Raw genomic sequence first — 22,999 nt, forward strand, 5'->3', positions numbered from 1 at the left:
AAGTTTTCTCAATTAATATTAATTAATTATTTTTAAAACTTAAATAGTAGAAATTCAATCTTATTAAAATATTCTCAATTAATATCATATATCTTTTCTAAATTTTAAAATTCTAAATATAACGCATTTAATTAGTTGATCTTAAAACATTCTCAAATAATATCTTTTTAAAACTTAAGTAGTAGGAATTCATTGTTATTATTAATAGAATGAGATATAATATCACAATTAATAATGAATTCTATTGATATTCTACATTGTTGCTTGAAAAATGATAAACAATAAATTTATTTCAAAAGAATTATTTGTAATACTGATAATTATTTAAATAGATCTTAAAATGTTCTCGATTAATATTAATTATTTATTTTTATAACTTAAATAGTAGGAATTCAATCCTATTACTAATAAATGAGCTATAATGTTACAATTTATAAAGAAATATGTTGATATTCTATCTGACTTAAAAATAAAATTACCGAATAGAGCTAAAAATAATAATATTATATCCATTATATGTTTATTTTTTATTATTATTGCAACTATGTATATTAATACTTTTTTATATTTTTATTTATGAATTTGTTCATATCACAAAGAAAAGAGAGAATTGCCTAAATGAGTAATATTTTTTAGAATTAATTTTATTGTGATAATAAAAGAGTTACATTTGTCCAAAATTTATTTATGGCTTAAAATAATATATTTGATTTGATTTGATTAAGATAATGAATGAATTTATTTTATATTTATTTCTTGATTTATTTTCGATTACTTAATTTCACGTCATACTCATTATGAATATAAATTTGAGACAATGCTCATCATGTATATATTTTTTGATAATGAATTGTGTTTAATTTCTTTCAAAGCATGTTGAAAAGTTCACTAAAATATAACATAATAGAGGTTGACACTGTTCTTTAAACTTATATATTTTGATTTTCTCATTTGGGTCTGTTTCAAAATATTATCTTTTATTTTGTTTGGGAAATATAATTAATATCGTTCATTGAAGTTTAGTACTTTTATTGATAAAAATGTAATCATTTTATAAAATTGGACTTGCATCAGTAATATGGGTGAAACATGTTATCTTAATAATGCGAATGTACGGGTAACATGTGTGTTTTAACTATACAAATGTGCGATTAATATATGTATTCTTAGCAATATGAATATACGGGTAACATATATGTTTTACGGGCCGTGCAAATGCACGGGTAACTTGGTAGTTGATATAGATTAAAAGGTAGATATCATTGATATGGATAAAAAGGTAGATATCATTGTGGAATATGATTATACATGCCCACATGAGAAATTGTTTTCTAGGATGATTGCATTGTTAGATCATTATCATAATAGGCCATACAAGATTATAGAGGTACGTATCTTTGTTAGTATGATAGGAAGAAAGTGATTCTATGAACAAATGATTAAAAATTACTCTTAAGAAATTATTGAATATTCATCTTTCACGACCTCTAAAATGGATCAGTATAGACATATATACAGAGCAGTAAAGGATCTCCACCGTAAAAGTAAAAGGATCAAACAAGGGTAATAATGACCGAATGGAAAAGTGGAATATTTTAGATATTAATTCATAACAAACTCCTTGTGCCAATTGAGAGTCACATGCTGCCTAATGGATCTTCCTCTAGGGTCTGGCCCCTATCATAGTACCATTAATGTCATTACACCTTTACATGAATTTAATCAATCAAATTCTAAATTAAAATGTCCACGCCTGAACATGTTACATATATTCTTTAAGTTGCGGGTAAAACTTGATGAGGATACATTAAGGAGAGTAGCAAGTGGCCACATGATCCATTTGTGAGTTAAGTTTTAGTTTGGGAAAAAAACAAAATGAAAGATAAGATTTTAAAGTCATTTCATAAATGTACTAACCTTCTCATTTTCTTTCGCTTCAAAACTCAACTAACCTTTAAAAAAGTAGTCTAGAGAAACAAAAATTGGTTAGTAAGGGATATGGGCTTACGGAAATACATTCCCTTCAATGTAATGATTCAAATTGTGTACCATATCAAATGATGCTGCTACAATATTGTGGTTGTGTTGATCGTCATAACCACATCACACTGTAATTGCGGTGTAACATGAATCACAGTGATGTGGCCGCCGTATCAGGCTGTAACGCAACTGCATCAGACTACATTTGAGTCGTATTAGGTTGCAAGTACATCAATTTCAAAAATATTTTTTTAATCACAAAATAGTTCATACCACAACGGTTGCAATTAACGCAATCACATTAATTATAATCACAAAACCACAATCATAACCGCAATTTAAAATAGAGTTAGAGTTAGAGTTAGAGTTAGAAGAGAAGAAGCATGGGAAGCAAGAATAGGAACCAATCAATTGAAAAGGGCACCCAAAGCTGAAATCAAATGGTTGGGAGTTTGGATTGGAATTTGCAACTTCTGAATTTGTATATTATTAAATGTACCATTTTCCAATACATTCCATCTTTGATTCCTTAACCAGCACCCTGACATTTGCCTTAAGATATATTCCTAGTTCCACCCATGTGACCAATGATTCCTTCATGAATATTATTATTAGATAGGAGTAGTAAGATCTGAATGCAAGAAATAGATGGTTGCATTAATGTGATAATTTGCATTCGTCCATCTAGCCCTTGTAATACATAAACATGATAAATCTGGTAAATGGAGAATGAGAATTGATTTAGTAATAATATTTGCTTGAAATAGTCTCGCCAATCGTCATGATTATTATCCCAAAACTCGTTAGATATGAGTCTCACATACTGAATTGTCCTTTTTATTTGATTATCATAATTTACTGGTAATATTTCTTAGAGATGAAGTGTCTTGTTGTTCGATTAATACAATGTCTATTCATGATTCTCTATCAAATGACTTGCATAGTTACTTTTATTTTACTTGTGATCTCTAATTCCCTATAATATAGATATGATACATATGCTAATTGTCTATTGGCATAATGTCAATGAAGAACTCATGTTAGGTTTTTCTTTAGCCTACCAGCACCAAACCATCACCTATATTTTTGGTAAGATTCCCATACCATGAAATCAATTTCGATCACTAACCAAAGTAAATATTAATTTAATCCTTCAATCACAGAAAATGTTATCAATTTAATCTTCCCAACAAAGTTGACATTGTTTTATTGTAGAAACTGACATAAGTTATAGAAAATTAGAAACCAATATTACTCGAAGGTTATATTAATAATATTCTCATATTCCAGGGATTTGGTAAGAAGAAGGGTGATCTTGATGAAGCGTTTTTTTATCTGTAAGACTAAATCAATATCAATTTTTTTTAGAAAATCAAATTGATGTCACTGTCAGCACCTTAAGATTGAAATGAGTATATTATTTTAGACACTGAATTGAGTATTCATTCAAATAAACTCAAACATGTGACAACTTAATTTTTTTGGAACAATAGTTTGTTACTTTTGTTGTAACTATTTCTTAAAACTTGAATTGTTATCATCCTTAATATACTATTATTATTGTTTTACCCTAGCAGTTTAGGAAATAAGAAATACTTCATTTCATCTGTCCCTGTTTGTGTTTTCATTAGTATCCGAGACCAATTCAAATATGTCATTTAATTAAATAGAAAAATCATAAAAACATAAATATATTACTAGATATAATTTAATTGGACAGAGACAGAAAAAGATAAAGTTTTTGGGACATATTATATGTGTTGTTAGGTTTTACTCATGCAGTAATGCTATAGTTGCTTTCTCTGTACTTTCATTGGCTCATGATGAAGAAGTCCAAGCATGCCTAACTTCATCAGAACCTTTATGCTGGTTGGACCTACCATTACCCGTGACTACATAACCCACTTAAGGATATGCCTCATATGTGCATGTTATATGTAAGGATCATTATTTTTGAAGACTGTGCATGTTTGTTTTTTTCTTTGGAGCCTGGCCTGGTCAAGACTCAAGACCTGTGTTTAGGGCCCAAGTCATTTACTTTTCCTTTGGAAAGTTATGCATGTTAATCTAGTCCCTTCAGTATAAATTGGTTTGGAGCATATTTGCATAGTTATTGGGCATGTGATTCACTTGGGTATACGTTTCATCCTATTTTACATTAATTTTACGAGATATTCTATATCAAAAACCGGATATGTAATATGTGGTATGTGATGTAAAAGAGAGTATTATGTAATATGGTTTGGAGCACCTTTTCTATGCTGTAAAATAATAAAATGCACCTGTAATTAGGTTTATATGTTTGTTTGTTTTTACTGTGGTTGTGTTTGATTGATATCCATAGTAAGTTCCAATCCTCCAATACTTAAACTATAACATTCAAGGATGATAAGCACAATAATTTTTTGATTAGATGATATATGAAAATACAGAGAGAAAGGGTGCACCAAAAAAGCAGAATGAATGCTGATAATAAACTTTGTATCCTATGTGTTTCATATTTCTACAATATGACATCCAACTATTTGGCTTTTGGATAGTGCAACAAAAGATGTCAGAAGGAAAAGCACAATAATGAAAATAAGAAGATGCATTCTTATGGAAAAGAGTCAAAGGACACTGCTACTTGGCTTTTGACAATATAATGCTTATGAGTCCAAGCATACCATCCAAAATAGTACTGATATGGGTCAGTCTTATTTGTTATGTGACCCCTTCTTGCTGTCACTGTGATAGTGAAGTTTATTTTCTGTCCCACATGATTAAATCTCAGAATATTTGGAGTTGCTGTAATTTTGTATTCCTTTGGTGAATTAGCAATAAACTTGTAAACAATCCTTCTCTTACCAACATTGGTGACTGATCTTCTAATAGTCCTAGTGACATTGAGTTTATGGACTTGTATAGATGGATAGTTGAGATCAAATGGTTCATGCAATGAGTTTGGACATTTATCTGTAATAGTTAAGTTTTGAGCTATTCCAAGGTGACAAGTGTAAATAAAGTAGTCCATGTATGAGGCATCATAAACTAGTCCAGGATCGGCTGCTTTTTTCGGGTTGAAATGGCCAGAACCCATTGCAAAAGGGTTTGCAGGATTTTTAGTTTCATCAGTCATTGGATTACCGGTGTTGTCTGTTGTCACAGCTGCAAGAAAATATGGGGGAATTTGATCAGAAAAATGCATGCATAAAAGGGAATTTCATTGTCCTATGAATAAAGTTCAAATTAACCTACTTTGTTACAAATCTAAATGTCTGTCCTAAGCTTGAAAATAAATGAAGACTGTGTTAGTCAGGTAGTAGTCGACAACTAATATAAAACATATCGAATTTAAACGAGGAAAGGTGTGATACTCAAGAAGGGTATTGATCTTGCAGTTACCTGTGGTGATTAGGGCAGATCTTATAGCCGCACTGCTCCAAGTTGGGTGTATGGCTTTGAGGAGAACTGCAGCAGCAGAAACATGAGGGCAAGACATTGAAGTTCCAGAGAAGATATTGAACTTAACAACTCGTTTGTCGTGAAATGTCATTCGTGTAGGGCCATCTTCTTCGGTCCATGCTGCCAATATGTATACCCCTGGAGCTGTGATGTCAGGCTGCAAGTTCAAACAGAGTTAAGAAATTTGAAACTAGAATACTTTTTACTTTTGTTTTATTATATGCATCAAATGACCGAAGGCATAATTGATAAGACATTGTTTTGAATTGTGGTTGCAGTTTTGTTATGTTATTACAATTACAGTTGTGATGTGGTTAGAAATTTCTGCTACAACGATATTGTTGTTGCAACTTGCAGACCACAATTTAATACCCTCATATAGGACATGTTGTATCAATTGATATGACTAGTAAAATCTTATGTAGCAGCAGAATAGATCTAAGACAAAAAATCTTATAAGTAGAAACAAAGATGCAAATAAATATGGTGAAGTCATGGGAATATTTTTACCTTGAGAATATAAGGATCAATTATATTTGGACCCCTGCTAGAAAAAGAGGCCATGGAGGGTGCTGGTTTAGCCTTTAATACTGTTTTTCCTGGTAGAAAATGTGCCATTGGATTAGGAGAAGATTGAATATACTGAATAATTTTTAAGGCATTCTCATAGGACACTCCAGTGGCTGGAATGAAATGAGGATCATATGGTACATCATTTCCATATTTTTCATTGTTTCCAAGGATAAAACCAACACCACCAGCCCTTTGAACTTCTAAGCCTTTTTTTAACCTCTGTCCTTGTCCTCTCATGCATAGAACTATCTTTCCTTGAACCTTGTTTGGTTCAAGGGTATTGTCCAGGCAATACCTGCATCATGAAATAAACACTCTCAAATCTCAATTTATCATTAGTCAATAATCAGAAGTGAAAACCAATTCACTTGGTGTATCATTGGATTTGACACCTGTATCTGCATGCTATATATGTTTATTTTACTTTAATATATAAGCGCTACCGCCATGTACGAGGCTCTCGCCTAATGAGAGAGGACTGGATCTGGATACCATAAGGCACATGCAACAACATGAAAAGCGTCGGAAAAGAGGATGTGACCATGAAGAGGTTGGGCTGGTTTTGAGCTGCCCTTAGACCGATTCTCTCTTTCGGTTCGGTAGCAGACACCAACCAAGATAGGCTAGGCTGGGAAACCTTATTCGTATTCGATACGATAGGACAGGTAAACAAAGCAAGGCCTGGAGTGAAAGAGTCTGGGTCAAGAGATTTTCCCCTGGAAGCCTGCCTAGAAGGATAAGAGAAGAGGCAGGAAGACGGGCTTAGCTCTTTTCAGGTTGAGAAGGTTGAATTGAAAACTTTCACCTGGTCTATAAAAGGTATTGTTCAGGCTTATACTCGCAAACAAATAGATTATTTTCAGGATTTCAATCCATAACCTTTGAGTTACAAGATAATCAATATTATCATTGCAACGAGACTCAGCCTCAGTTTACAAAATATATAGCCTGATTTAATTCCATCCACTTAAAGTATGAGTATTTCACATATATCAAATGCAGTGGTAGAACTTTTTTTCTTTAAAACCAATTAGTATTGAGAATTACCCAGAATTTGTTCTGAGCACGCCTTGTTGTTCAACATCACTTGCGAGCACCAATGGGTAGAAGATTTTTTCCTCATGTACCGGAACTGGAGTAATTGAATGACCCTGATTTAACATAAAACCAAATTATTATTCAAAAGAATAATATTATACTTTTCCTACTAACATTCATACAATGTACGTTTATTTTGGTAGTAAGAACATATCATTCTTTTCTAAGCACGAAGGGAACTTACATTGTAAAGTATTTTTACATTGTCAATCATCTATTAATAATTTGTATTACTTTTATTTGAGAGTTAATGATGATTAGCATATGGATGGTGAATGATTTACTAGCAGTATAAAAAACACTTACACAATCGTCAGTGTATATAAAATAAATCTCTCTAATATTCATATCCTTTAAGTATAAAACTTAAAACTATATGTTATAGCCAATAAATAAATACTTAACAGCTTTTAAGTAAAATCCACCAGCAATTTCCATTTGTTAATAGCCAAAACTTCACTATAAAAGTGAAGTATAATTTTTCTCTATGTTTTAAGCATTCCTCCATTTCTTTTTTAAATAAAAGTGAAGTATAATTTACCTCAATGGTTCTTCCATTTCTTAGTTTAATTGGAGTAAAGAAGGAACGGTCCACTGTACTAGCACCAACCGTTATGATCCATGGTGCTGGATTAGACAAAGTCTTAGGTGAAGGTCCACTATTTCCAGCACTACAAACCACAACAATGTTTTTTCTTACAGCATGTAATGCACCTATTGCAATCACATCATCCTCATAAGGGAGTGGTTTGTTGAACCCAATTGATATGCTTAAAACATCAACACCATCACCAATGGCATCATCTATGGCTTTTAGCATGTCAACTTCCATGCATGTGTTTCCTTCATCTTTTGATTGTCCTTTGATTGGCCAACATGCTTTGTATATTGCAAGTCTGGCCAATGGGGCTCCGCCAGAGGCTGTGCCACTAGCGAAGCCTCCAAGGGCTGAGGCTTTTGGAACTACACGACCTGCAATTATAGAGGCCGTGTGAGTTCCATGACCATCTTTGTCGCGAGCTGATTTGTAATCTTCCTCCTCATTTAGAGGGCCAAATATACTTTCATAACCATTCAAGTAATATCGAGCTCCAATGATCTTTCTGTATTAAAATAAAAATATATTATCGGTGGAACAAAGAATTAATAAAGGAGGAACATTTTTTATATCTAAATTGTACATTAAAATTATAACCCTACTATTTTAAGTAAAGAAAAATAAAATACAATGATAAGATAATGAATGTCTCTACTTTCTTTTTTAGAAACTAGTATGAGTGGTGGCGTGGGTGTTTTGGTGTAGAATATAAATGTTCAAAAATCATTGTCATAATATAACCCACTGGATACATTGGTCTTGGAAAGTGGACCTATGAAATGGAAACCAAGGAGTGGTATCAAATATTTTTGGAGCTATGTGGAGCAACTTGAATAGATGACAAATTAAATTGGTCAAAAACTATTGGAGTAGCTAAATATGATAGATTGGTCCAATACCTCTAATTAAGTTGCTAAATATGATATGCTTCAAAGGAGAAAAGGGAGGGGTGATGATGCAGGAACTACATCAAAAGTAATAATAATGTAATGTAACAATTTTATTCTTTAAATATAATGATATTGCATATTTTTCTCCTTAAAACTATGATTAAAATCAACAACTTCACTCTTTTAGAAAGGAGTCCGATTCAAAAGGGGGTTTAGAGTGAGACTCATCTCAAGTAATGGAAAGACACGTGACTTTTTCCTTTATTTTTAAAGGTAAAAGTGTAATATCATTTAAAATGTAGCATTTTCCTAGTCTCACTCGGGGGTTTAAGAGCTAAATCGGGTGAAATGTCAAGAATGATAATGACCGTGACCAATTCCTTATCATGTATCCATTAACTAACTTAGCATGTATTTGTGGCTGTATAACCCATATTTATTTTTCTCCCAATTATTATTTCTCTCATCCTTAAGAATATATATGGCATAGGTTCAATAACATCACGAGTAAGCAAACTAATGACTTGTCAGAGCTACATAGTTTTCTTCACAGACCATCATCTCCATATAGATAAAAACACGTCCTTTTGTTTATATGGCATTTTCCTCAATCACTTTCTCTCTTCCCTCGTGCATGTGTTGAGTTTTGGCCACCATTTATTGACCATTTTCACTAGTATAAAGCTCTTCAATAATTGGACCTTATATTTTTTGCTTTTTCCATAATCATCTATATCTAGACTCTGGGATACAATTATACAAGCCTAGAGAAAAGACATGAATTCACGGAATTTAAAAAAAATGGGTAAAAACAAGTTCTTGTGACTAACAAAAGGAGAAGACTTTGGTATACAGATAGAGGCTCACAGGACTTGAAAACAAAAGAAGCCAAAGAACAATTATGTTAACAAGACAAAAGCTATAAATCATATATATATTTAGACGAAAAAGCACAAAGGATACACTATTTATAATGAGAAAATAATATATGCATCTCTTGTATATGAATTTTATATTCCATCACAAAATTATTCACCATTCATATTTAATCATCATTATTTTTTCAAAAAAGATAATACAAATGAATGATTGATAATGTACTAACTATGTATAAATTTACACTAATAACATCAATATTATACTCATTTATGATTTGGAAAAAAATGTTAAAGATAAATTCTAGCAAGTCCTTATTTATATTATTATACAGTGAGTTAAATCGATGTATATATTTTTACTCAATTATTTTACCACCAAACTCATTTTACTAAAAAAGTTTTTTTAATTCAAATTTCATCTCACATCATCAAATAGAAATTGTAGGCTCATACTACCTATGCGGTTTAAATAAGATTACCTTTGATTAGTGAGTTAGACAAAAAAAACTATCATAAACTTTTATTTCTATTATTTTTCTAACTTCTTTGTACAACATATTTCAAAAATATGTAGAAATTTAAATAAATATCATTTGATGTCTCTATTATGAAGTACATAAAACAAAATATAATGAATATTGTTAGTTCTTCACATATTTTCCTTTTGGTACTTTAAGTAGAATATGATAATATATATGCCATGAAAATGACATGCGCATAAATTTTGCAATAGATAGCGAAATGAACTTTCGCTTTCGTAATACTCAAGCCACTCATATTTGACCCATCCAAGATTTAAAAAATTGACAAAAGAAACTACTAACTCAGAAGGAACCCTATTCGAAGGTTTTCTAAAGTTCAATTAAAAACTTGAATTCAAAAAGAAACTTGTCGGGTTATAATTATTTATATCTATGAAATAAAAAGAAAATGCTCAGATTCATAAATGTAATGCAATTTTAAAAGCTTCTAGCAATACCCTTAATTAAGGATGATAAATAAAATTAAAATATGTATATAGGTTAATGAAAAATGTAAGAAAAAAACAAAAAAAAACAAAGGTGTAAGATAAATTCAAGAGGGATAAAGAAAAATAATTAGTCACCTATTACACTGAGATGAAGTGAAAGCAGTTCCATTTTCACAGACTCCTTTCCATTTTTGTGGAACTGGCCCCATTCCCTCATCTCTAAAGCTCTTTGAGTCTGGCCACACTCCTACATGTAACAGCACATTCAACAAATATTCTCATGCATATTATACTTTATATTATAAAAATAAATCTCATCCCTTTAATGTGCTCTTTGGTCATGAATGTTATAACGAAAGTGTCTTACACAAATATAAATATAATCAGACTCTTCTTTGGTGCCACTAATTTCATGGAATAATAGCTGAATAGATTTAGAGTAACATGTGAGACAGTGATATTTCAATTATGCATGCAAGGTAAAGGTTTGGAATTATGGACATATATGGGAAGATATTTGTGTTCATGAATTACTTACCACTATCAATCATTCCAACTATGATATCTTCACCATATTTTGCTCTGGATAACAAGTCTCCATTTGTCTGATTAGAATCTTGTGTCCATGGATTTAAAGTCTCACTCTCATCTAATCCCACGAATTTCCATGACCTTGTGGTGTGCAAAGAGTATATCCTTTGCTGGTTCTTATGCACACTTGCCACTTCCTCCATATCTGTTCCAAGTTTTTTGTTTGCAATATTATGGAGATATATATTCAGAAATATAATAATGATGATATTCTCATGCACTTTATTTTCAAATCAAATGTGTTTTGCTTATTGATTAATGATTATAAAGCAAGTGAGATTAAAAGAAAAAGTATGAGAATATCATTTAAATTTTCAGTTACAAATTAGTAAAAGCAAAACAGTTGAAGGGTTATATAGTTTACCTGAGAGCAAATTAGCTTCATTTGGTGTAAGCAATGCTGCAAAGCCATTGATGCTGTGTTTGTAACTATAAAGAAGGGAAGTTCGAGCTTCTTCTTCAGTTTGTTTCACAGAAAGCAAATAAGAATGATGGGTATTTTCTATCTCATGCAGTGTTTTATCTTCACTACTAGTTTTCTCTCCAAACTGTACTAGATAAATCTGCAAGAACCCAAGAAAGATGTTTCACATGAGAATAAGAAATTAATCCAAAACAAGAATAAAATAAAAAAATCCACCTCTTGTTTATCTGTGCATGAGGCTAATAATGGAAGGAAGAGGAGAAAGAAACAAGTTGAGGAAATGGGGTTCTTAATCATAGTCATTTGAAGAATCACGCAATTTGATAATATGGAATATACATTATTCTGATATATTTATATAGTTTACACAAATCTCTAACCAATGCTGGCCCTCATATCTAGAGTAGGGACTTAAAATAGATGTTATATATCTGGCAAAAGAAATATATATATATATATATATATTTAGGTCTTTCTGTAATAAAAAACAGAATCTCGTTTCATTAATTGTCCTTATATACATTTATCCTGTTTATGTTTCCACCATACTAAGGTGATTTGTTACCAATATACTAGCTGATTTTTAGACATACTTTAGGAAGAAGTTATATAGAGATTGTGATATGAAATATCTAACAAAGTATTCCGTATATATTGGAATTCCTTTTATGTGAGTACACCATTTTATATGATCGATGTGAATTCTAATGACATTTAAGAAAGCATAGTCACCCAAGTCCAATTATCTGGTGAAAATTATGACGAATGTGGAAAAACGCTATGAGGACATCCAGTAACATCCTAATTTTCATAATAATAATATAATATGTGGAATCTCAAAAGATACCAAATTATCAATAATTTTCTTAATAAATTTTTTATAAAATCTCATTAAATACTAAATAATTATGTTGTAAAGATGTTTTGAATTTTTATAATAACACTCCACATTAAACTAAAAGGTGGAAGATAATGCATAATTCATCTTTAACTTAACACAAATCCTTGAAAATAACTTATACAATAAATACTAATTTATAAACAATTGAGGGCATGAATGTTTCGATCTTCAATATAGTTTAAACTCAAATTTCTTAGACACATCAACTAGAACTATCAGAGACCCAAACATAGTGAAATAAAAATCTCAGTAATAATATTTTAAAACTCTCAAACTATGCCATTGTTCGCTATCACGAGTGTGGAATTTTTTTATAAAGAATAGTAATAAGGGTTATAATACATCATCTTATAATATAACTAACAACTTATAACTTATGCAATATCAATTAAATGATAATAAGTACATAAAATAATAATATATCAAATTTGCATATGTGACGTGTCAAACCCTTAGTCAATAATTAAAAGTTTACACACAACACACATGCTAGAGTGCTTGCCCCACACCCAACACCTCAGGTTTATAGGAGATGTCTTGTTCTGTTTCTAGAAAATAAACTTGTCTTCATGCGACTGACAATTTGTTTGCCCGTGCTGAGACCGACTAATGGATCCTAAGATCCCATCAACAATTATCATTTAAGATAATAATTGGATTATAAATCCATTAATAATCATTAGTCAATATAATTTGCTTTTAAACTAGGAAGAACATAAAACTAAAGATAATATAACACGATATACATACAAAAATAAAAATTTTGTTAACTTTCAAGAAGATTTCTATCAGCGTACCAAATATATTGACGTGGATTGTCTCTTCATCCACAATGAGATTGTAAGTCACAATATGCCATTGTCTTATGTTTCCACTCACACAACGTGTGAATATACATTTACAAAAGCTTTGGGTCGCATCCAATTTCATTTTTTACTTGGCAAATTGGGCATATGGAATCCCATGTACCAACTTGTGGAGGTAATAAGAAGCCGAATCTGATTTTATTAATTGTACTTATATGCATTTATCTAATTTATGTATCAACTATATTAATAATGGTGATTTTTTGTTTCATTGACTAAGTTGATCTCATTTTTTGGCATAGTTTAAGGATATATTATAAGCAATTGTTTAGAAATTCTGATAGTGTGTATATACTAGATTTTGATAGTGTGTATATATTAATAATGGTGATATATTAATTCATTTTTCGGCTGCAAGACTATAGTGTGTACATATTAGAATTTTGGATATGTGAATACTCACAAAATTTTCATCATAACTTATTTTTGGGTATAGTTTAAGGAGATGTTATAGGCATTTGTTTAGAAATTGTGATATCAAATATCAACAAAGTATATATTGGAATGGTGAAATTATAGGACATGATTATTTTATTTTATTATTATGGTTAATGGTTAATATAGGACATGACTTTAACTCATCTAGTGTTATCATTTGATGGATATTGTAACTATTATTTTTTATTTTTCTTCTTTTCTTTAACCATGTTAGAAAATAGTGTTATGAATGGATAAAAGTTGTTTGATAGTATAAGTTAATGTAATATATTATGATATTATATGTTGTTTAATGTTATCATTATATTGCAGTATAAGCTTTAAATGTCATATAAATTGGTAGATAAATCAATCCAGTCTTGGGAGATGGGATAAGACCTAATAAAAATATGATGTATATGTGTTGTACAAAATTTCCTTTTACAAACCTAACATACACCCCAATCACTCCTTTATACCGTTCTTACTGTCTTCAATCATGGATACCGATTATTATTGCATATTTCTATTTCACTCATTTGTTTCATAATTGGAAGAAAAAAATTACATTGCCAATTGTGTGTGCATGTCTCTTCTTTGTTGTTTGTGCAAACTATGTTCAAAGTGGAATGTTTGGCGATCAAACAATTTGAAATCTCTTGTTCAAACTATTTGAAACAGTACATTAGGTGCACTATGTATCGACCAAACTATTGAAACAGTACAAGAGGTACCATTTTCTTAGTTTGCACATGCAGCATCTTCTTTTTTTCCAAGCACAACTTCGTTTGTGGAAGTATCAAGGAGATAAAGGGATTTTGAATCTTTAGGTTTAGTTTCAAATTCAAGGTAAATAAATTCTTCTAAACAAATGTAGTAATAATTTTTACATCTTGATCTGTGAAGTAGAGATTTATTTGATTTGAGATTAGGGTTGTTCATAATTTATACATCTTGAATCCAGTCTTCATCTTTTTATTTCGTGCAACTTCACCTACTCAGTCTGATAGTTTATCTACAATTTGTTGGATATCACTTATTGTTTTCCCCAAACACCTATTCATCAATTCATTACTCATATGGGTATGATGAAAGACAATAAATGTTGGAAAGTTTGGAGTATTATCTGATTTACTACTATTTAGGCAATTTGATTACTTACAAATGATCTCATTTACAATTCAGTTAAACCCAATTTTAAGCCAATTCTAGAATTAGCAAAAGTTAAATTTTGACTTTGATCAATAATCAATATGGAAAAGACTTGGTTCATTATTCAGATTGGGTTGCCAACCCTTTAAATTATCTCAATATAATTTTGTAACTATTCTTGTTCTCCTTCTTTTAACTGTTTTGTAACTATTTTATTTTAATAAAAATTCATTTTGCCAATAAAAAAATAACTACGTTGTGTGAATTTACATTTTAGCATATTTTTATAAAATGTTTTTTAAAGCAAAAACTTATTTTATTCATAAAATTAGCGGAGCTAATTATACAAGAAGTTCAAAGAGACAAACCTTATGTGGGGAAAAAACTAACCAAGAAACCAACCAGAAAAACCTAACCAGCGGCGGAGCCACTTGTAGCGTACGGTGTGGGCATGCATGTCCTGAGAAAAATCATATACATTAACCTTATAGTTAATATTTTTGTACCCCAAATTATATATTAATCTTATTATAAAATATATTTTAGACCATTAATTTCAACTTGCACCCATGTCCTTTCTTATTGGATCCGCAACCGAACCAAGCCATAAACAAAAGACAAGGATAATTTTTCTGTCTCTCTCTCTCGACCAATTAAACTTCACAAAATAATATTAATATATTAATTTTTATTTTTATAATTTTTCTTTTTAAATGAATGAAATTTTCTCATTGGTTTGGTACATAAAATGAGACATGAATGAGGGGATATGTGATCCCATCCTAAACAAAAACATATGCATATATATCATCAAAGGATTGTTTGGTAGAAAACACCTGAACCATTTCTTAATCATCATCATAACTTAAACCAAAATTAAATGAATTGTTATAATATATGTATCTTAAACATTATCACACCACACACAATATTATGTTACATTTTTATCAGATTCTATACTACGAGATCTTATGTTATGATCGATGAAGATCACATGTCTGAAATGGTATTTCATTTCATATCTCAAAAATAAAATAAAATTTTAAAAGTAAAAAGTAATAAAGTAAAATATTCTAATAAGCCTAGAACATAGAATAGGACACCATTTAGGTGATCTTCATCGATCTTATGATACGTGTTAAACAGATCGTAGGATGTTGAAATGCCTTTACATTCTTTCCTTATAGCCTGGAATTAATCCGATCAAAGGCATTTATAAATTGCCAATTAAGATGACACGCTGCCATGTTTACATGGTATTGTATCATACTCTACCTAGCCAATAAATGGCATTAACCAATAGCTTATTAAATTGTTTTTTTTCTGTGGTAAATTTTTAATTGGTTTGAGCTGAAAGCTTTGCAAGTTTGCATGCAAAATCAACTTGCGCAATGAGTTCCATATAGTATTAAACAAATTTATATTAATTTTTTTTTCATTTCATCTACTCTAAACTCACTCTCCATCACAATATAATATTTGTTAAATATATTTGATCCATCTACTCTAGGCACCGTATCATTCGTCTTCTCAAAATCAATGAAGACCAAGTGTAACTCCCTCTTTGATTTCTTTGATATTTTTTCATAAATCACTATAGCAAGTATATAGTCTCAATGGTTGATCTTACGACATGAAAGCAAATCGATTTTCGGTCATATTCATTATGTGTCTTAACATTCACTCAATTATCTTATCTCATAGCTTCATAACATGATTCATCAAAAACCATTGACCAATTATCTTGTAACTTTTGTGTTACTTTCTGATTTTTATGATAAAATTTCTTCAATTTTATTAACACTATTCAACATTCTTTTCATTTTATTAACACAATTACTTTTTATATATATTGTTACCTTTTATTCATTTTAATTATATTTATTATGAGGTAAATGAAGATTTGATAAGTAATTTATTGTTATGTAGAGAAGATAACAACGTATATAAAAATAATAAATATAATGAATAAATGAATTTGAGATAACAGTATATTAGGATGAGATTATCTCCCATTTTATATATTCTGATATGATATTTATTATGATAACTATTATGAAATTCATTAAAAAGGAATATGATAGAATATATTAGTTGGTTATTTAAATTTAATTAAATAGTTGATATTACATTAATATTTTTATAATAGTTTAGTGTTGTAAGATGATGACACTTGTGGGGTAATCATCATATTATGTTTTCTTCATAAGAAAATCAAAAAAAATGAAGAATTTACTCTTTTATTATCTTCTTAGTTTATAGCTTTCTTAGGAGTAGATAATTTCTATAGTGTTCCTGATAGATTGTTATCTGCACTCTATCATATTCCAATACAGGTAAATGAAGATTTGATAAATAATTCAAAATCTAAATTGTTAAAAAAAAATATCCATGTCACATGTTATTATTTTTATCAGGTATTGAATTTTCTAATATTAGATCTTACGGTATTAGAGAGGATTCCCTTGATTTGGTTAAAGGTAGGTCTTGCCTTTAGTTTTTAACTTAGTATGAATGATGTTTAAATTGCATCCGTTGTCTTATGACTTGTTTGTTTAAAATTAAAAATAAGTGCTTTTAGGTTGAGTTAATTAAGGAAATAATGTTTGATTGATTTTGGTGTAAAATAAAAAGCAAATTGTGTTTGGTTAAAACCAAAATAATAAAATTTTATAGTGTTGAAACTGCAACTCTCCATGGTTTTGTAAAGCAGAAAATTGGCTTTTGGAAAGAAGAAGAAAATCGTGTCAAGAAGGAAGAAAGAATGAAAGATACTCCAACTATTTCATTAATGATTATATGCTTCAAGATGAAGCTTATGAGTGAATACAACAAGTTATATAAAGGGAAATAAAACAATAACTAAAAATAGAAAAACAGATTAACTAACCATAACTAACAAACCTACAAAAAGAGGAAAGAAAGATAAAACAGTAAAAGAGTAAAAACGGCTAGTTATCATTTGGAATGGGTTCAGGATCTTCTTGGTTGTTTGGGCTAGAGGTATGGGCTTTGCTCTTTGTTTGAGAATCATACTTCAACAGCCCCCCACAAGCTGGCATGTGAAAATTAAGCATGCCAAGCTTGCTGATTAACGAATTGAAAGAAGCTGGAGGCAGAGGCTTTGTGAAAATGTCAGCCAGTTGTTGAGATAAGGATATACGCAACAAGTGTATCATTTTGTTCCGCACTCATTCCCTTACAATATGGCAATCAATTTCAATATGTTTCGTGCATTCGTAAAAAAGTGGATTTGCGGCAATGTATAAAGCTGATCTGTTATCACAAAATATAGGCACGTGAGAAGAGTTAGAAATATTTAAATTATCAAGCAAGGAGATCAGACATTGAGCTTCACAAGAGGCCATGGCTAATGCTTTATATTGTGCTTCAGTAAAGGATTTAGACACCGTGTTTTGTTTCTTGCTTTTCCAAGAAACAAGGGATGTTCCCAAAAAGAAACACCAACTAGTCACAGATTTTCTGGTGTCCAAACAAGCACCCCAATTTGAATCGGAATAGCCTTTGAGGCTAGTGTTATTGTTGCTATTGAAAAGAACACCTAGACCAGGATTAGTTTTAAGATAGTGAAGGATCCTATAGGCAGCTTTTTTGTGTTGGTCAGTAGGAGCAGAAAGGAACTGACTTAGGTGGCCAACGTAAGAAGTGGCATCAGGTAGAGTGGAATCAGAAGAACTGTGAAGTTTGTTATTATACTCCATAGGGGTGGAACATGATTTGCAACCAAGCATTCCAGTTTCATTTAAAAGATCAAGAACATACTTTCTTTGATAAAGGGCTATGCCATGGGCAGATCTAGCTATTTCAATGCCTAAGAAAATTTTTAGGATGCCTAGATCTTTGGTGCTAAATCTGTCATAAAGAAGTTTCTTGGTAGTTTGAATTTCACATAAGTCATTTCCTATTAAAACCAAATCATCTACATAAACCAAAATGCTAGTGAAACCAGAACTTTGATGTTTAGTAAATAGAGAATGGTTAGCATTTGATTTCTAGTATCCTGATGAAGTGAGAACCTTGGTTAGCTTCTCATGCCACTGCCTAGTAGATTGTTTGAGGCCATACAATGATTTTTGTAATTTGCACACAGAAGAAGGGTTGCTAATCTGTAATCCAGAGGGAATTTTCATGTAAACAACCTCTTTAAGATCACTATAGTGGAAGGCAGTATTAACATCTAACTAATGCATATGCCAATTATAGGTAGCTGCCAAGGAAATTAAAACTCTAATGGTGGTCATCTTAATGACAGAGCTAAAGGTGTCTAGGTAGTCACCTCCTTCTATTTGGCTAAAGCCTTTAGCAACTAATCTTGCCTTGTGTCTCTCTATGGTGCCATCAACTTTGTGTTTGGTTTTAAATACCCATTTACAACCTATTGCCCTTTTTTTAGGAGGGAGGTCAGTAATAATCCAAGTATCGTTTTGTTGTAGGGCATGAAGTTCAGTTTGAATAACATCTTTCCAACATTGGTGTAATATAGCATCCTTGTAGTGAGTAGGTGTGAACGTAGTGGAAATGGCAAGATAATAGTGTTTGTGTGCAGAAGATAAGAAGTTGTAGGTGAGGTGATTGGAGATAGGGTATTTGATGGAAGGAGAGTCATGAGGGATTAAGCCAGAGGAAAGAGTGCAATGGTAGTCTTGGAGATATTTAGGTCGATTGTGTGTCCTGAGTGAATGTCTTAAAGGTTGGTATGTTGATGGGTTATGAGTCACGATTTCTATTGTAGGAGGTGTTGGACTTTGGATAATAGGGTTCTCACATAAAGGGTTATTGTTGCTAAAAACATGTAGATCATGAAGGTTGTTAGTGTTGTTGGTGGAAGGCATAATAGGATTGTCCTCAGTGTGATAAGTGAAGGGATCAAGAACAAGAGGGTTGACTTGTGATGGAATATTCTGATGTTGATCTATAGAACTGATCTTAGAAAAAGGGAATATGTGTTCATAGAACTCTACATTTCTTGATATAAAGACCTCATTAGTATGATAGTCTAAAAGGATATAGCCCTTTGTGCCAGTGTGAACTCCTAAGAATACACACCTTTTTGACCTAGGATCTAACTTTTGTCTATGGAATGTGAGGGTAGTGGCATAGCATAGACTACCAAAAACTTTGATGTGGGAAATGCCAGGCAAAGTTTTGTGCATAATCTCATAGGGTGATTTGTTGGCTAAGTATTTGGTAGGCTGCCTATTGATTAGATGAGTGGAATATGATATGGCATAGTTCCAGAAGCAGAGGGGAATGTTAAACTGGAAAATAATGCTTCTTCCAACAATGAGCACGTGTTGGTGTTTCCTCTCAACAATCCCATTTTGTTGAGGTGTTTCAACACAAGATATTTGGTGGTATATCCCTTAACTAGCATAGAATTGGTTGAGGATAAATTACTTTCCATTATCATTTCTTATAGACCTAACTCTTGTATTGAATTGAGTGTTGATGAGGGTGACAAAAGACTTAATAAGTTGGCTTGTTTCACCATTGGTTTTCATAAAGAAGACCCAAGTGAATCTAGATTTGTCATCAACAATGGTGAGGAAATATCTGTGCCAAAAAGTAGATGGTATGGATAAGGGACCCCAAATATCCATATGGACTAAATCAAAGGTGTTTTTAGATTTTGAAAAACCGTTGGGGTAAGGCAACCTTTTCTGTTTTTCCAAGTAACATGTTTCACAAGGAATATCAATCTTATTACATTGTATACTAGGAAATACAATTTGCATATGTATCAATTTAGAATGAGCCAAGTGGCCTAGCCTATTGTGCCAAAGGTTATTATCATTGTAGCTAGAAAAAGAATTTGTTACTCTAGTCTTGGAATTGTGTTTGCTTGGTTGGATCATTGCATATAGTCCTGCTTTGAACTTAGCTGCACCAATCGTCTTTGAGGATGGTAGATCATGTATGCAACAATCAGCAGATGAGAAAGTTAGTTTGCAGGGTAAATAATTAGTAAGCTTTGGAATAGATATGAGGTTGAAATTAAAGCTAGGTATATATAACACTTTAGTGAGGTAAAGAATGGGTGAAAACACCACTGTTCCTGAATAGAATGTAGTTAGGCTACTCCCATTTGACAACTTAATAGGTATAGGCCTTATTCCGGTGAAAGTTTGGAACTGAGAAAATGAGAAACACACATGACCTGTGGCTCCTGAGTCAAGAATCCAACAATCATTTCTCCCAATAATAGGTTCCATACAATTAGTACCTTGTGCAACTGGGTTCTTTTCATCTAGATCTTTGTATGCAATCATAATTTGATTTGCATTATGAGTTTGTTGCTTCACGGAATTCTCTAAGAAAGACATGAATGCTTTGTGTTGTGTCGGTGTAATGGTCAAGTTGGACTCTCCTTGTTGTTCTTGGTTAGCAGAGTCCAAATTCTTTTCATTTGGATAACCATTGTTATCAGATCCTATCATGGTATAGCTATTGATGTTCCCTGAATTGATGGGATGCATAGGAGGGAAACCATGTTTTTTATAACATACATCTATTGTATGTCATGTTCTATTGCAGTAAGTGCAAACCTTAAAGCCTCTTCCTCCTGAATTTCTTCCAAAGTTTTGAAATATACCAGACCTTTGTGACCCACCCATGGATTGTCTGGATATGTTCTCCCCCTACCCATTGATCTATTATCACTTATGTTGTTATGTCCCTCATTGTAAATGTTGGCAAGAAGGTCAGGTTCATCAATCGACATTTCATTTTGCCTTTCTTGTTGTAACAACATAGAGAAAACTCTATTAATGGTAGGTAGTGGATCCATTAGCATGATTTGAGATCTCACTATTGAATATTGTTTATTTAATCCATTCAAAAAACAGATTACATAGTCATTTTCTCTATAGGTTTTGACAATGGTGATTAGAGGGTAAGAAAATCTTACCTCACATGAGCAATTGGGAATACGACGAAAATTGTCTAATTGCTACAACAAACCTTTTATTTGTGTATGATAAGCATCAATTGAGAGGTTTCCTTGTCTTACAGTATAAATTTCTCAAATGAGTTGTGAGATTCTGAACATGTCGCCTTGGTGGTATCTTTCCAGATTTCAAACGCAGTATCCATCCAAAGAATACTGGGAAGGATGGATGGATCAATTGATTTGTTCAGCCATGAAACTACTAAGTTGTTACATCTGCTCCATAGAGAAGAAAGGGGATCATGGAGAGGCGGCTTAGGTAAGGTGCCATTTATGAATTCAATTTTGTTCTTTGTGTCAAGGGCTGTTGTCATGGCTCTAGCCCATGAATGGTAATTCCTGCCGTTGAGTATAGGTGAAACAAGGACAACACCTGAATTTTCGTTTGGATGAAGGAAGTAGGGACTCCCTGGATCTTGAATGGGATTTTGCATGATTATTTGTCTAGTCATATTTTTATCTTGAATAAAATCTAGAAGATGGAAGCGATGATTAGAGGGAGAGCAGAGTGAAGGAGCGGAAGCGTATCAGAGCCACCTTAAAGATGCTCTGATACTATGTTGAAACTGCAACTCTCCATGGTTTTATAAAGCAGAAAATTGGCTTTAGGAAATAAGAAGAAAATCGTGCCAAGAAGGAAGAAAGAACAAAAGATACTCCCAACTATTTTATTATTGATTATATGCTTCAAGATGAAGCTTATGAATGAATACATCAGGATATATAAAGGGAAATAAAACAAACTAACTAAAAATAGAAAAACAGAAAAAACATAGTAACTAACCATAACTAACAAACCTACTAAAAGAGGAAAGAAAGATTAAACAGTAAAAGAGTAAAAAACGGCTAGTTATCATTTGGAATGGGTTCAGGATCTTCTTGGTTGTTTGGACTAGAGGTATGAACTTTGCTCTTTGTTTGAGAATCATACTTCAATATATAGTGAGTTTTTGAGTTTCTTATTTTGTGTCATGTTTTGTCTTATTTCTGTCAACCCGCTTTCCTATTGTTTGTATGTGTATTTTGTATGTTATAAATGTCAAATATATTATTTTGTACAAAATATTGTAATTTGCAGTTGAGTTTATTCTATTTGTGTAAATTGTTAATTTTTTAAATTGAACATTCAAATAATTGAGTGACTCACAATTATTTTTGTAGGTGAAGTTTATGATTAGGGCGAAGTCAATGAAATAAATTTTATGAGGTTTAGAACATAATGTGTAAAGTTGTCATGAAATCAAAAATTA

The 22,999-nt window shown here is 31.5% G+C and overlaps 1 protein-coding gene across 1 annotated transcript; it reads right to left on the reverse strand.

The window, feature by feature from the left end:
• Window positions 4,553-11,823, reverse strand: LOC109330243 (subtilisin-like protease SBT5.6). Its single transcript, XM_019564352.1, has 9 exons — window positions 11,663-11,823; window positions 11,387-11,585; window positions 10,970-11,167; window positions 10,567-10,678; window positions 7,637-8,198; window positions 7,045-7,148; window positions 5,935-6,292; window positions 5,365-5,581; window positions 4,553-5,127 (listed from the first exon to the last, which is right to left on the reverse strand). The coding sequence occupies exons 1-9, from the start codon at window positions 11,747-11,749 to the stop codon at window positions 4,577-4,579; spliced, it is 2,388 nt and encodes a 795-aa protein (XP_019419897.1). The 5' UTR covers window positions 11,750-11,823; the 3' UTR covers window positions 4,553-4,576.

The sequence above is a fragment of the Lupinus angustifolius genome, chromosome LG16, assembly GCF_001865875.1.
Source record: "Lupinus angustifolius cultivar Tanjil chromosome LG16, LupAngTanjil_v1.0, whole genome shotgun sequence".
Taxonomy (NCBI): Eukaryota; Viridiplantae; Streptophyta; class Magnoliopsida; order Fabales; family Fabaceae; genus Lupinus; species Lupinus angustifolius.

Coding starts and splice junctions, on each gene's coding strand:
- LOC109330243 (XM_019564352.1), bottom strand. CDS start 11,749: ATGACTATGATTAAGAACCCCATTTCCTCAACTTGTTTCTTTCTCCTC. Junction 11,168..11,386: donor TGAAGCTAATTTGCTCTCAG/GTAAACTATATA, acceptor AACTTGGAACAG/ATATGGAGGAAGTGGCAAGT. Junction 6,293..7,044: donor GTGCTCAGAACAAATTCTGG/GTAATTCTCAAT, acceptor TTCATGATGCAG/GTATTGCCTGGACAATACCC.